At 48.0% G+C, this 17,301-nt stretch overlaps 1 protein-coding gene across 1 annotated transcript in view; it reads right to left on the bottom strand.

Annotated features, from left to right (window-relative positions):
• The window catches only part of LRP1 (LDL receptor protein 1), a 704,914-nt gene that overhangs the window by 157,890 nt on the left and 529,723 nt on the right, over positions 1–17,301 (bottom strand). Inside the window, exons 45-46 of the mRNA XM_069324493.1 lie at positions 7,314–7,451; positions 4,017–4,271 (exon numbers count right to left, since the gene is read on the bottom strand). Of these exons, the coding sequence (XP_069180594.1) occupies positions 4,017–4,271; positions 7,314–7,451 (393 nt within the window). The remainder of the gene's footprint in view (positions 1–4,016; positions 4,272–7,313; positions 7,452–17,301) is intronic.

Raw genomic sequence — 17,301 nt, 5'->3', positions numbered from 1 at the left:
GCAAGTTTGCGGCTCTTGCCGCCGTCTTTGGCAATGTGTCCTGGGCTGACATTTGGGCGCGGGGATTTTGACAGTTGACCAGGGTCCTGACTGCTTGTTACCTTGTAAACGTTCCTGGGCCCAGTTGGGCCTGTGTCACTTTGGGTCGACGGATGCAGCCAGTTGTCTTGACTTCAGGTTGAGGAGTGAGCAGCAAATGCCTCCCGGTTAAGTCCCTATTCTTTTCCTCTGTGGGTAGTTAGCTCTGGGGAGCCATAGAGGCTCCCCCTAGAAAACCAGCATTGAATGTAATGAAACACCATTTTCTGGTAAGTCCCAGAGTCTCCCTGGCATCCCTCCCTCCCTCCCTCCGGTCGGCATTTTTTTTTCACGTGTTTTGACATCCAGCTTCAGAATTGGGGAGTGGATCACCGGCACTGTAGGTCTGGAGCTACCCCTTCCCCCTCCCAGGGAGGCGGAGGGCTGCGCAGACAGCTGAGCGACGACGGGTGACGTCATACTAGTTTGCTCGTTTTTGTTTGGGGAGTTTTATCCATTTGTTCGGCTTTTGGTTGCAATTTTCACCAGAATAGAGGTTTGTTTTGAGACGCCTACCTTTCTGGGTGCCTAACCTGGTCGATGGCAGATATAGAATGTTTCCAATTATACAGGGGTTTCTATAGGCCATTGCTCCCCTTGCCTCTCTAGAGGGGGCCAGGTTCTGGCTCGTGGTTCCTGGTAGGCTCATAAGAACTCTATACACATGACTGATGCCAAAGTCTGACATTAGCATATCAGCCTAGTAAGTTCCGGGGAGCCTCCGGGACTCGCCCAGAAAATGGCATTTCATTACATTCAACGCTGGTTTTTTGCTGCTCGGCATATACCCCGCCCTTGGGGCCAGTTGGGGTTTCATGGCCCTTGTTTGGCCTTGTGTAGGGAGTAGTATCATGCTGTTGAGGCGTCAAGGTGTTGTGCAGCCTACCTACCTACATGGCGGCTGGTTCCTGTTTTCTCTGGGGACATTGTACTTTTGAGGGTTTTTTCTCGTTTTTGTTTTTCTTGCCTGGTGGGAGGGTCTGCCTGGTATGGCAATAGTTCCACTTATATTATTTTGGTGGCCCCTCTACTAGGGCCTCATGATTGTACACGTCGCAGGGGTTTCAGTGTTCTGATCTTCCCCCTTGTTAGCTTTGTGTCTTAAACCCATTAGCAACACCTTGCCCGGGCTTCCCGTAGCAATCAGCCTACGGGCCTACCTTGCCTTGAGATTACCTTGAAGTGATTTCGGGGCTTAGCAACCCCGTGACCCAGTCGTCGACCAGACCGCCTCGTTGCTGGGCCCTGGAAAACAATATCGGGGCTCGGTGGACTTGTGAATGCTTTTTCCGAGTTCTAGCCCACCTCATATGGGTTTGAGGGTTGTTGTGTGCCCTTGTCTCAGGGTGATAGTCACCTCTTTTGCCTCCGTCATGCTGTCTGTTGGATGAACACCTTTGACCCAGAGTCTTGCGAGTTGTGTTCTCCGCTTGTTCTCCAGTACTTTTCTGATGACAATACTGTTAGTGTACAGGCAGCATCTGTGTTAGATGCCAGGTTTAGGTTGCTGCAACACTAGGTTGGTTTCCCACCCTGATGCCCTGCAGCTGCCCGGCTTTGGTTATAGGGACCCGGACCTGGGGGCGTTAGTCACTTCGACTTTGATTCTGGGGTCTTATCAGCTGGTAAGACTCAGACTTACCCCCTTCTTTTCAGCCATTCTCCTGGGCTTTGCCTTTTCTTCAGGGGTAGAGGGTATGGAGGACTGCTCTGCCCCGGGTCCTGACATTGGGAGGAGCCGACCTGGGGGCCCTGATGCCCCACCAAAAAACCTAACTGGTCCCTTTTTTTTTTTTTTTTTTTTTTTTGAGATATATACAAGAGTTGTTACATTCTTGTACAGCCACTAGTACGCATAGCGTTTCGGGCAGGTCCCTGGAATACGATCCCCTGCCGCGAAGAATCGTTTTTTCATCCAAGTACACATTTTACTGTTGCGTTAAGCAGAGGCTACAGTTAAGGAATTGCGCCCAGTAAATCCTCCCCGGCCAGGATACGAACCCATGACATAGTGCTCGCGGAACGCCAGGCGAGTGTCTTACCACTACACCACGGAGACTGTGCAAACCCAATCCCTGAACCCCAAATAAATGGGAACATGCCAAGACGTGTCCCCGAGGTCTAGGGACACCATCCAGGCACCCGGATCCAAGAGAAACGGGACCTGAGACAGAGTGGTCATCCGACAGGAGGGCCAAGGGATCCAGGGGTTCAGACAGGACAAGTCTAGAATGAACCGCAGATCCGCACAGTCTTGTTTCGGCACTAGTAACAGGCGGGAAACCCACCTGAAGGACGTGGTAGTTTCGACCATGCTCAAGCACACCCACTCTGAGATGACCTGACAGAGCGCAGGGAAAGAAGCCTGCCCCGCGAACCCCGAACTCCCCCACACCAGGCCTATAGCCAAATCAGGCAGACCCCTCCAGGCAAGGGGAAAATAAAAATAAAAGAAAAAACCCCAGAGAAGTACGTTTTCAGAGGAACAGAAACCGGCTGCCGTGTTGGTAGGCGAGCTGCACTGTACCTTGCACCTCTACCAGCAAACGGTTACTGCTTCCTACCCAAGGCCAAACAAAGGCCACAAAAACCCCAGCTGTCCCCAAGGGAGGGGTAAGAGCCAAGCGGCAAAGACCCCTACGGAAGCGGTTCTCGAAAATTCTATGGAAGAGAACCCTAGAACCTAAGAGTAGCACTTACAGGGTGCCCAGGGAAGAGAACCCATGAGCGCATGCAGCTCCAGTACTATCCAAAGTACAGCTGGCCACCGCACCTCACACACAGCAGAAAAAACCACGAAGTCACACAACTGCACAGAATTTTGAGGCCAGAGTCAACGTCTGACCCAGATCTCATCAGCCAACAAACTGGATGGCTTGGGTAGCCGGGACGATGGGGGGCATATGGGGAGGGAGAGGAGGGGGTTGTTGCATGGACAGGCGGCGCGATGGCGAGGTGTGATGTTTGCTCGTTTCCTTAAGGTGTAGGGCGAGTCCTGCCTCCTTGTTCGGTTTTCAGTCACAATTTCTTCCCTAGTGGAGTTTGTTTTGTTATGCTTACCTGGTTGATACCTGGTTGATGGGGTTCTGAGAGTTCTTCTACTCCCCAAGCCCGGCCCGAGGCCAGGCTTACCTTTCTGGGTGCCAACCCTGGTCGATGGCAGACATGGAATGTCCCCAACCCCATGGGGGTTTCTATAGGCCATTGCTCCCTTTACTTCTTTGATGGAGGGAGGGGCAGGTTCTGGCTCATGCGCCCCTGTAGGCTGAACTCCAATTGACTGATGCCCCAGACTAATATAACACATATCATCCTGATAGCTCCAGGAAGCCTCTGGGGCTCCCCTCAGAAATGTACCATTACAGTCAACAATGTTCACATTCTTAAGTTTAGTAGAACCAACATATGTACTAAATTAGGCCTAGGATTGCTTGGACAGGCTAGGTTAGATTTTTTAAACTACTTTTCCATTTTGAAAGCCATTTGGGCTAATTTAATACTGTAATACAAACTAAGAACTTTTTGGGGTCTAACAGTCCACTTCTACACATTTGGGCATATAATTGATACAAGTACAGCAGTAGCAGTATTGAAGGATGGACTAATACATGTGACTTGATATTACTCAAGTGAAACTTTCAGGGAAATTTTCAGTATTCCAGGGAAAAATTAAGATTAAGGACCTGCCCAAAATGCTACACTTACTCATGGCTTTACAAGAATGTAAGAACTCTTGTTTATGTGTATATATTATATTATATTATATAATATAATATAATATAATATATATATATATATATATATATATTATATATTATATATATATATATATATATATATATATATATATATATATATATATATATATATATATATATATATATATATATATATATATATACTAGTATATATATATATATAAAACAAATATTACTTACTGGAGTTTGCTCTACACTTGTGGCTGTTGTCCTCTGCTATGTAGCCAGGAGCACACATGCACTTGTAGGAGCCAAGAGTATTATGACAGAAGTGAGGGCATGGATAGTCTGCACATTCATTAATATCCACACACAGCTTGGAGTCATAGGGGTTGATGGTATAGCCATCGTTGCACTGACAGGCATAGCCAATTGCTTTATCCACACATTGATGAGCGCAGACTCGAGGATTAGTTTGTTGACATTCATTAATGTCTGAAAGTAAAGGTCAAGAACCATGATTACTTATTACTGAGAGAAAGTCACAATAACAAGGCCTAAAAGACATAACCCAACCCTACACACATGAATTTCAAAATCAAACTGGAAAAGATTATCAAGGGAAATTGGGGGTCTTTCGACAAGTCACCAGCTTCTTGTCCTTGTCAAGGTTATTAGTGTCAGTGGCCCTCAGGTAAATTCAAGTAAATATGACAGAAAAGTGGCAGCGCATCAGTCTGTCCTAGGAATATAGTTTCAGACAGTACAGTCGGATTTGTCCTCTATGCACGATCTGGAATTCCGGGTTCAAATCCCAGGCGGGACAGAATTGGTTAGGTTTGTTTCATATCACCTATTACATCTGTTCACCTAGCACTAAATACATACCCAGGAGTTAGTCAGCTTCTTGTTGGGTTGCAACTTGGGGAGGGGGGTGTCAGTAATTCGATGCTGGGGGGGGTGTCCCAATTTTTACCTGATTTACCCGAGTGCCACTAGCCCTAGTAGCCTCGATGAAGACAGGAAGCCGGCAGCTTATCAAAGGTCTCCCCATTTGCCTTAATGATCTTTTCCAGGTAGATTTTAAAACTTTACACAGTTTTGTCATTGTAACACGGGTGAGGTTCCTCTCTCTACTTCTCTCTTTTTACCTTCACCCTGTCCGTATTCTTTATTCACTCACTCAAACCAAGGGAACCCAGAGCTATACTTTGAGTCGACCCCACGCCACGTGGTCTTAAGCCACTTAACCGGATTAAGATTCTACAACCCTTATGATGTGAAATAGACTTCTAGCAAAACTCTAGAATCGCCTTGTGCTGCCACCACCAGACCATTATCACACTGTGACCTCCCGCCCGTCTGTCCTCCACAGACCAGCTGGCTGGGTATCCTTACGTCTCGAGCTTACTACGTTACTCGTAGGGTTTAAGTTGAGAAACTAATCTCTGTTGTACTGAATGACCCAGATTGGTTGAATTCTTTTAACTGAAGTTAATTATGCAAGCCTCTAGGGAAGAGCTATTTCCAATTACAAAATGGCTATTTGACCTTTGAGAAAATACCAAAAATATGGAGCTTCGGTGACCCTAGTGACCTCAGATCGCCCAAATGATTGCGCGGCTGAGACTAGTCCCATTAGTGACGTTACTGATGGTGACTTAACTCATTATCCTGACAATTAGGATCCTCTTGATACTATAAACAGTAATACTTGTACTATAAAGTTTGAATGAAGACTGATTTCTCTAAATTACTGAATAATGTGGAATAATTCATTATACAAAATTGTGATACAAAAGGCGCCAGTTATTTCCACCGCCAATCCCCCCAGGGGATGTCCCGTGCTCTCAGGCCCCTACACGTGGTTCCACTTCCCACTCTCCCATGTGTAGATAGAACATTCTGGACCATTCCTACAACAACTAGTTTGTTACACCATTTACGGCTTTGACGGGTAGGCAGTTCCATGGGTTTATAACCGTGTGGGTGAAAAAGCACCTCCTGTTCTCAGTCCTACATTATGGCTTGTTGAGCTTGACACCATTGCTTTTTGTTTGTGTTGCATTGTGGCTTGTTGAGCTTGACACCATTGCTTCTTTTTGTGTTACATCTGACCTTTTGAAGAAATTGTTCGAATCAACATCCTCTAACTTGTTCAGCAATTTAAAAATTTAAATAAGATCTGCACTGTCATGCCTGGTTTGCAGTGTTGTTAGCCGAGGCCCACAACCATTCCTGGTAAGTGGGATGACTTAGCTCTGGAATGATTTTTGTTGCCCGGTGTTGCACATTTCTCCAGAGCAGCTACGTCTTTTTGAAAATGAGAACTTTTGACTTTTGAAGTCAAAAGTACACTTTATTATTTCAAGGGTTTGATTAGCTTTTCTGACTGCTGCTCCTACTTGTTGTGCAACTTTCAGCGAGTGGTGGATTTTGACGCCAAGGTCCTTTTCTTCATCAATATAGCCTAACGATATAAGCTATGCTGTATAACGATATAAGCCTAACGTGTACTGTATATACTGAATATACACTGGCTGCCCGTCTCCCGACACAATGAATTGAATTATTCATCAAGTCCAAACTGAGCAGTTTCAGTTTAGACTTGACAAGGATCAAGGATGGACCAAGACATAACCAGTTTCCTCATAGTTCATGTGTAGGTTGGGTTATACAAGTTCACATATTAGGGTGGTGGAACAAAATGGCCCTAGACACTCAGTCTACCCCAGAATCTACTATGATGTACAAAGTATATGACTGAATAAATTTGGGGAAAAAAAACACGCATAATTTAATTGCATCTATGTGTAAGAACTACTCTGGAACACATGTGCTAAATCATTATATTGAGGTCACCTTTGTGGCATATCATGATTTAATGTGATAGTTGTATATTGAGTACTATATTAGGGCATCAATAAAGCCTAACGATATAAGCTATATAATAGTAAATAATATACTATCTTGTTATAGGGATTCTCTTGTGCCCTCATTTATGTTATGATTTTATCTGCAGTTTATAATGCCATTGACATTTTATTTCTATTTAACAAGAAAACCATAATAAGATTGTTTTCTTCCTATATAACAGCGTGGCTTTCAGGATCAAAGGGGCCTGACAGCTGAATGGAGAGTGCCCTGGATTCATAGTTCTGAGGTTTGATCCCCGGCGGAGGAGGAAACAAATAGACAGAGTTTCTTTCACTACGATGCCCCTGTTACCTAGCAGTAAATAGGTAACTAGGAGTTAGACAGCTGCTTTGGGCTGCTTCCTGGGGATTTGGGGGAAAAAAGAAAAAAGAAAAAAAGGGAGGCCTGGTCAAGGACCAGGCTGCGGGGACGCCAAGTCCCCAAATCAACTCAAGATAATCCCAAGAAAGATTAATCTACATGAGACCCAGTATCTGACTATGTGGTTGGTAGTCTGGTCCACTAGGCGGTATGAACTACAGCTTGGGTGATCAGATATCACACACATTTTCGAAATATGTAATACAAGATATTACTAATGTAGTTTCCATAAAGACTTACTGCAGAGGTGTTCATCAGAGTAGTCCCCACAGTCATCACGGCCGTTGCAGAGGTTGGCCAACGTCACACAAATATTGTTATTGCACTTGTGTTCCCCTTCTGCACATCCACTATCTCCCAGAGCAGTCACGTTGGCAGCTGAAAAAGTCAAATTTACATTTTTTATTCAGGTAAAAGTACACACATAGAAGATGAGTTACAAACAAAGTTGGATTTACAGATAGATTTACTAGTACATACAAAGGGTGGAAAAAAGTAAAATAGTAAATTACTAAATCATTTAAGAGATACAAATACAGAATTACATAGAAATAATTCAGAAAATAAAAGCTGATCAAACACCGCAAACAATATGGTGGAAATGTTGATAATGTAAATAACAATTGTGAATGTGGTGATTGTCCTTGTATGTACAGGTATGTTACCACATGCAAATCTTTAGTAGTTTAAAGATTTTATTCTGTTTATTTTTATTTATCAGTTTATTTAACTGATGAAAATAGATCATTGCTTACAATAACTCACAAACCCTGCCCCAAACATCACTTTCCCTGGCAATTTCAACTTATGGCATCTAAAATGGGGGAACATGTGTCAAATACAGTTATACCAGAGAGAATCTCAGGACACACACTAAATGAAGTCACACACACAAATAACTTCTCATGGGATGTGTGACAAATCTGCTTAAAACTAGCAAATAGAACTAGAAAAGAAAATGCTCTAGATCTTATTTTATAATCAATGATGAACTGGTTAGGAACATAATGATTAGAAAACTGTGCATGTTGCTCCTATCACCCCGTAATAAATGTTCTGACAAGCAGGGCCAATAGACCTGTGCAGTTAGTGAACAAATCCACAAGGGCCGTGACGAGGATTCGAACCTGCATCCGGGAGCTTCCTAGACACTGCCTTAATCGACTGAGCTACGACAGGGTAAAAAAAGAGTTGAAACCGAAGTTCTACTGAACTTGCTGGATCCCATAGCCTCTCCAAGGCACAAACCAGGATTTTGCACAACTCCCCCCTGCACACGAGCTATGTCAATAGGCCGTTCTCCCTCTTTGCCCTTACATCATTACACACAGAGATCACACTAACGTGATGCATCAAAATGATCAAATGAACGAATACTGTGCAATTAGTCTCAAATCCAAGAGGAGAATTCAGCAAATTCAATTTCAATAAACTAATTAACTTGGAACCTCTATCGATTGTTGGAGTAGTAGATGGAGTTGTTCCAACACACATGATCTGATGTTGGAGTAGTTGCGCCATCACACACACAATCTAGTGTTGGTGTTCGTTGGTCATAAAAGTGAATTATAACTAGGCCCAGAATGTGTCACGAGTGTTGTCGGGTGTTGATTGGTCATAAAACCTGTACTGGTAAGTTCCTTGATCAACCTAACCTCAATATGATGGCTGGTGATGGTACCCGTGCTGTTGACCCCGGTCGGGTCGGGGTCGGTTCACGACCCCCGGTCGGGTCGGGGTCGGTTCACGACCCCCGGTCGGGTCGGGTCGGGTCGGTTCACGACTCCTGGTCGGGTCGGTTCACGACCCCTGGTCGGGTCGGGTCGGGTCGGTTCACGACTCCTAGTCGGGTCGGGTCGGTTCACGACCCCCGGTCGGGTCGGGTCGGGGTCGGTTCACGACCCCCGGTCGGGTCGGTTCACGACCCCCGGTCGGGTCGGTTCACGACCCCCGGTCGGGTCGGTTCACGACCCCCGGTCGGGTCGGTTCACGACCCCCGGTCGGGTCGGTTTGCGACCCCCGGTCGGGTCGGTTCGCGACCCCCAGTCGGGTCGGTTCACGACCCCCGGTCGGGTCGGTTCGCGACCCCCGGTCGGGTCGGTTCGCGACCCCCGGTCGGGTCGGGTCGGGTCGGTTCACGACCCCCGGTCGGGTCGGTTCACGACTCCTGGTCGGGTCGGGTCGGTTCACGACCCCCGGTCGGGTCGGTTCACGACCCCCGGTCGGGTCGGTTCGGGTCGGTTCACGACCCCCGGTCGGGTCGGGTCGGGTCGGGTCGGTTCACGACTCCTGGTCGGGTCGGGTCGGTTCACGACTCCCGGTCGGGTCGGGTCGGTTCACGACTCCGGGTCGGGTCGGTTCACGACTCCCGGTCGGGTCGGGTCGGTTCACGACCCCCGGTCGGGTCGGGTCGGTTCACGACCCCCGGTCGGGTCGGTTCACGACCCCCGGTCGGGTCGGGGTCGGTTCACGACCCCTGGTCGGGTCGGGTCGGGTGTCGTGAACTTAGAGTAACTTAGCTAAGTTACTCTAAGGGGTCTCAGTGGAACCACGTGTGCTCCAGTGGTACCAGTAAGCTACCTAGAGTCCTTGCTAGTGTCCCTTGCCTAGTAGACTTTACCCTAGCTTGTCCCAAGTGTAAACCTTGTATCCTGTCTATGTGGACCAAGGTAGTTAACGTAAGATAGTGTGGTAAAGTAATTATTGTTATTGTTGTGAATGTATATGGGGGTTGTTAAGAGGGTTTAATAAATAAGTTAAGTTTTAAAGGAGTATCCATTCTTCCTGTGTAGGAAGCCCTACACAACACAGGTCAGGATCAAGCCCACACCAGCCCTACACAACACATGTCAGGACCAAGCCCACACCAGCCCTACACAACAATATACAGGTCAGGACCAAGCCCACACCAGCCCTACACAACAACACACAGGTCAGGACCAAGCCCACACCAGCCCTACACACACACAGGTCAGGACCAAGCCCACACCAGCCCTACACAACAACACACAGGTCAGGACCAAGCCCACACCAGCCCTACACAACAACACACAGGTCAGGACCAAGCCCACACCAGCCCTACACAACACAGGTCAGGACCAAGCCCACACCAGCCCTACACAACACACAGGTCAGGACCAAGCCCACACCAACCCTACACAACAACACACAGGTCAGGACCAAGCCCACACCAGCCCTACACAACAACACACAGGTCAGGACCAAGCCCACATCAGCCATACACAACAACACAGGTCAGGACCAAGCCCACACCAGCCCTACACAACAACACAGGTCAGGACCAAGCCCACACCAGCCCTACACAACACAGGTCAGGACCAAGCCCACACCAGCCCTACACAACACAGGTCAGGACCAAGCCCACACCAGCCCTACACAACAACACAGGTCAGGACCAAGCCCACACCAGCCCTACACAACAACACACAGGTCAGGACCAAGCCCACATCAGCCATACACAACAACACAGGTCAGGACCAAGCCCACACCAGCCCTACACAACAACACAGGTCAGGACCAAGCCCACACCAGCCCTACACAACACACAGGTCAGGACCAAGCCCACACCAGCCCTACACAACATACAGGTCAGGACCAAGCCCACACCAGCCCTACACAACACACAGGTCAGGACCAAGCCCACACCAGCCCTACACAACACAGGTCAGGACCAAGCCCACACCAGCCCTACTCAACACAGGTCAGGACCAAGCCCACACCAGCCCTACACAACACAGGTCAGGACCAAGCCCACACCAGCCCTACACACCAACACACAGGTCAGGACCAAGCCCACACCAGCCCTACACAACAACATACAGGTCAGGACCAAGCCCACACCAGTCCTACACAACACAGGTCAGGACCAAGCCCACACCAGCCCTACACAACACACAGGTCAGGACCAAGCCCACACCAGCCCTACACAACACAGGTCAGGACCAAGCCCACACCAGCCATACACAACAACACAGGTCAGGACCAAGCCCAAACCAGCCCTACACAACAACACACAGGTCAGGACCAAGCCCACACCAGCCTTACACAACACAGGTCAGGACCAAGCCCACACCAGCCCTACACAACACACAGGTCAGGACCAAGCCCACACCAGCCTTACACAACAACACAGGTCAGGACCAAGCCCACACCAGCCCTACACAACACACAGGTCAGGACCAAGCCCACACCAGCCCTACACAACAACACACAGGTTAATACCAAGCCCACACCAGCCCTACACAACACACAGGTCAGGACCAAGCCCACACCTGCCCTACACAACACACAGGTCAGGACCAAGCCCACACCAGCCCTACACAACACATTTCAGGACCAAGCCCACACCAGCCCTACACAACAACACAGGTCAGGACCAAGCCCACACCAGCCCAACACAACACACAGGTCAGGACCAAGCCCACGCCAGCCCTACACAACACAGGTCAGGACCAAGCCCACACCAGCCCTACACAACACACAGGTCAGGACCAAGCCCACACCAGCCTTACACAACAACACAGGTCAGGACCAAGCCCACACCAGCCCTACACAACAACACACAGGTTAAGACCAAGCCCACACCAGCCCTACACAACACACAGGTCAGGACCAAGCCCACACCTGCCCTACACAACACACAGGTCAGGACCAAGCCCACACCAGCCCTACACAACAACACAGGTCAGGACCAAGCCCACACCAGCCCTACACAACACACAGGTCAGGACCAAGCTCACGCCAGCCCTACACAACACAGGTCAGGACCAAGCCCACACCAGCCCTACACAACACACAGGTCAGGACCAAGCCCACACCAGCCCTACACAACACACAGGTCAGGACCAAGCCCACACCAGCCCTACACAACAACACACAGGTCAGGACCAAGCCCACACCAGCCCTACACAACAACACAGGTCAGGACCAAGCCCACACCAGCCCTACACAACACAGGTCAGGACCAAGCCCACACCAGCCCTACACAACACAGGTCAGGACCAAGCCCACACTAGCCCTACACAACACACAGGTCAGGATCAAGCCCACACCAGCCCTACACAACAACACACAGGTCAGGACCAAGCCCACACCAGCCCTACACAACACAGGTCAGGACCAAGCCCACACCAGCCCTACACAACAACACAGGTCAGGACCAAGCCCACACCAGCCCTACACAACAACACACAGGTCAAGACCAAGCCCACACCAGCCCTACACAACAACACACAGGTCAGGACCAAGCCCACACCAGCCCTACACAACACAGGTCAGGACCAAGCCCACACCAGCCCTACACAACACAGGTCAGGACCAAGCCCACACCAGCCCTACACAACACAGGTCAGGACCAAGCCCACACCAGCCCTACACAACACAGGTCAGGACCAAGCCCACACCAGCCCTACACAACACACAGGTCAGGACCAAGCCCACACCAGCCCTACACAACAACACACAGGTCAGGACCAAGCCCACACCAGCCCTACACAACACAGGTCAGGACCAAGCCCACACCAGCCCTACACAACACAGGTCAGGACCAAGCCCACACCAGCCCTACACAACACAGGTCAGGACCAAGCCCACACCAGCCCTACACAACACAGGTCAGGACCAAGCCCACACCAGCCCTACACAACACAGGTCAGGACCAAGCCCACACCAGCCCTACACAACACAGGTCAGGACCAAGCCCACACCAGCCCTACACAACACAGGTCAGGACCAAGCCCACACCAGCCCTACACAACACAGGTCAGGACCAAGCCCACACCAGCCCTACACAACACAGGTCAGGACCAAGCCCACACCAGCCCTACACAACACAGGTCAGGGCCAAGCCCACACCAGCCCTACACAACACAGGTCAGGACCAAGCCCACACCAGCCCTACACAACACAGGTCAGGGCCAAGCCCACACCAGCCCTACACAACACAGGTCAGGACCAAGCCCACACCAGCCCTACACAACACAGGTCAGGACCAAGCCCACACCAGCCCTACACAACACACAGGTCAGGACCAAGCCCACACCAGCCCTACACAACACACAGGTCAGGACCAAGCCCACACCAGCCCTACACAACACACAGGTCAGGACCAAGCCCACACCAGCCCTACACAACACACAGGTCAGGACCAAGCCCACACCAGCCCTACACAACAACACACAGGTCAGGACCAAGCCCACACCAGCCCTACACAACAACACACAGGTCAGGACCAAGCCCACACCAGCCCTACACAGCAACACACAGGTCAGGACCAAGCCCACACCAGCCCTACACAGCAACACACAGGTCAGGACCAAGCCCACACCAGCCCTACACAACAACACACAGGTCAGGACCAAGCCCACACCAGCCCTACACAGCAACACACAGGTCAGGACCAAGCCCACACCAGCCCTACACAACACAGGCTGCTTCAAGACAATCAGGGGGGGATTAAGATAACGTGTATCTTGTGATAGTGGTGATAGCAGCCTAACACTCCTGCCATGTTTCCGTTTCCGCCAAAGTGACCTCATCAACTCGCACAGGAATGAGAGAAATAAAAGTATGTGAATGACAACACAGGCAGCGTTCTTCCCAATGGTTCTCTCAACACAAACCACAGACCACTGCACAAGCCTCAGTCTCTCATGTTCTCCTGAGAGACTATGCTGAGCAATGGAAGTTATTGAGCTAAAATGGCATCAATCATAAATTCCGGAAGAGACAAAGCGAGCAAAAGTCCATCACTGAATCGAGATATTTCTTCAGTTAAATGTTTATATATGTTTTATATAAATATTTGTTTATGCCTTAAATATTTGTTCTCTGGTTAGACGAAGGGAAGAACCAGACCCAATGTTGGCGCCAGGGAGCAGCCCGGCCTCTCAAGGTTCCTCAACCTCATGAAACTGTCGTACTAAAGTGCGACTTATCCTAACCTACCAGAGGACCCAAAACAGAAAACGGGACAGTATGTCACTTTCGCGAAGGGAATCATGAAGAGAAAGGGCCAAGCCGTTACCGCTGTATAGCACTTGGAAGGGGCCAGGATAAGGATTTGGGATGGGACTACGGGGGGAGGGGGTAAGGAAGCAGACCCTGAACATATTATATTCATCAAAAATTACAACAGTGACAGGTCTTACGTATCATGTGGAGATGGAAGGTTGATACAGGTGTTAGGGGTGGTACACGTACAGCAGAGGAGATAACACCACTTGACAAAGGAGGTAATAGAACACACACAACACACTGTAGAGCAATAGCACAGACGTCACACATCATATCACTCTCTGAAAGAGTGCCAAGATCACAACATCTACATAACCCTGGCTGCACCACCAAGACTTGTCCTTGTGTGGCAGGTAAGACCAACAAAACCATAATGAAACAAACACACTTTCCGCTCACGAGAAGGAACAAGAGCCCTATTGAAGAGGTACAAGTGTTCCTCTTAGAGAATACTGTATCAACATTAATGCTCTTCCATTGCCTGCTCCTACTATAGTGTGGTAACAACACTGTGTTGTGAGAGAGTGTTCCATCAACACCTCACAAGGATACTTGGTCAGTTAGGCTGTAACGTTTTGACGTTAGACTACGTACAGCTGCCTCTAACAGCCTGGTTCACCTGTTATCTTAGTCACGCATATGCACAAGGCCTATTGGTGTCACAAAACCCGACACCATTTACTAATATTCCATACAATAGGCAGATAATATTGCTGCTGGGTTGTATAAGTTAACCCATACAAAATGTAGCCTATAGTGGAATTTTCCGTCAACAGGAAACTGAAAACACGTCGCCACGTCGCTATAAATTTCACCAGCTATTTTGCTGGGAATTATTTTTAATACAGCGATCTTTGGACTGTGAACGTCATAAAAAACATTTATATCAACTTAATTATTAGTACCAAAATAGAGTAAATGTGACCTTCCTACCACTTAATGACATGAGAACAAGCCATGGCGCCAGTGGGAAGGAGGCAGGAGAAGTCAACCATTGTGAGACCAGAGTCGAGGCAGCAGATTAACACCTCCAATAATACTTTCCCTTTGACCAAGTTTTATGGAGACTAAATTAGTGCTTCCATCATCAACACGCAGTCAACATCTAAACAAGGCAAGTGTCTATCCGAAATCTTATCTAGTCATTCCTGGCCGGTAATGTTAAGTAGGATTATTTCCCGGTTAGCAGGAGGGGCAGCGATACCTGGTTGATTGGTACTAGGTTGATGGGGTTCTGGGAGTTATTCTACTCCAAGCCCGGCCTTGATTTGTGAGTTAGGTCCACTAGACTGTTGCTTGGAGCGGCCCGCAGGCCCACATACCCACCACAGCCCGGTTGGTCCGGCACTCCTTGGAGGAAACTATCTAGTTTCCTCTTGAAGATGTCCACGGTTGTTCCGGCAATATTTCTTATAGTCGCTGGGAGGGTGTTGAACAACCGCGGACCTCTGATGTTTATACAGTGTTCTCCGATTGTGCCCATGGCACCTCTGCTCATCAGTTCAATTTCTTTATTATGCACCCCATACCCATCCCGTGGGCGGTGGTGTAAAGGATTACAGAGGCACATAATCGGTTCAGGAACTGAACCCTCTAGTTCGTTTAGCTAAGCAAATAATTTTTTGACGCTAGTTACAAAATTATTACTGTTATATATACATGTACACACTCTCATACATATATACATATACATATATAAAAACACATATTTAATCACCCACTGGTTCTATTCTGCATTTTCTTCCATATCGTTCACTCCAGTATTTTCCATCTGTATATTATCTGGTATCTCTCTCGTCTCCTTTCTAGAGAGTACATTTGGAGAGCTTTGAGACGATCCCAATAATTTAGGTGCTTTATCGCGTCTATGCGTGCCGTATATGTTCTCTGTATTCCCTCTATTTCAGCAATCTCTCCTGCTGTGAAGGGGGAAGTGAGTACTGAGCAGTACTCAAGACGGGACAACACAAGTGACTTGAAGAGTACAACCATTGTGATGGGATCTCTGGACTTGAAGGTTCTCGTAATCCATCCGATCATTTTTCTGGCTGACGCAATATTTGCTTGGTTATGCTCCCTAAACGTTAGGTCGTCGGACATCATTATTCCCAAATCCTTGACATGCTGTTTTCCTACTATGGGCAGATTCGATTGTGTTTTGTACCCTGTATCATGTTTCAGATCCTCATTTTTGCCGTATCTGAGTACCTGAAATTTATCACTGTTAAACGTCATGTTATTTTCTGCTGCCCAGTCGAAAACTTTGAAAAACTATAAACATATATTAACAATGTTTTCAGCAGAGGTAATTTTCATGCTGATTTTTGTGTCATCTGCAAAGGATGACACGAAGCTGTGCCTTGTATTTTTGTCTATATCTGATATGAGAATAAGGAACAGCAGTGGTGCAAGGACTGTACCTTGAGGCACAGAGCTTATAACATCACTTGGACTATTTTATTTGATTGACTGTTACTCTTTGTGTTCTGTTCGACAGGAAATTGAGTATCCAGCGTCCTACTTTACCAGTTATACCCATTGACCTCATTTTGTGAGCTACCAAGCCAGAGTAATATATCATCTCTTTATTTAAATTGGCAATATTTCCTCTGTTATAGCTGTGATGGGATCTGTCGTTCCTGTCAAAGTTCCCTTGGACAGGAAGGAGTGAAGAGGAAGCAGAAGAGTTACTTGGTACACCAGTACATGTTGTTGATGCCAGCGTCAACCACCAGGGTATTGCAACCCGTATTTGGTGTGGTCATCCTTGTTTATACCTGCTGGACCACCTCTACCTACAGTAAGATAAGCCTTCAAAATTGTAATTACTAAAATGTAGTGTAATACCGTAGTGAATGTTAGTCAATCAATTTTGATTGACGCCACATTTAAATTTAATATAACCCCCCCCCCCCCCTAATGTATAAAGAAGTCGACTATGTGAGAAATTGCAGAATTAAGTCCACTAAACATATTTGCTTTCGAAATATATAAATTAACGTAAATATAAATTCCATATAAATTAAATACAAATCTCACAGGTCGGTTCCCCACAATTGGCCTATACCACTACTCATGGACTGGTCCCCCCCCCCTCTCCACCCCAGCTGTAGGCCTAGGTGACGGCCTGTGTGTGAGAGCAATAACGAGATGCGTGTAGGCAATGTGAGGCGGCCGGCAGACGAGGCCACAC

This window comes from Procambarus clarkii, chromosome 14, assembly GCF_040958095.1.
Source record: "Procambarus clarkii isolate CNS0578487 chromosome 14, FALCON_Pclarkii_2.0, whole genome shotgun sequence".
NCBI classification, from domain to species: Eukaryota; Metazoa; Arthropoda; class Malacostraca; order Decapoda; family Cambaridae; genus Procambarus; species Procambarus clarkii.
The sequence above is the reverse complement of the archived record's forward strand: the minus strand, read 5'-3'. Positions and strand labels throughout refer to the sequence as shown.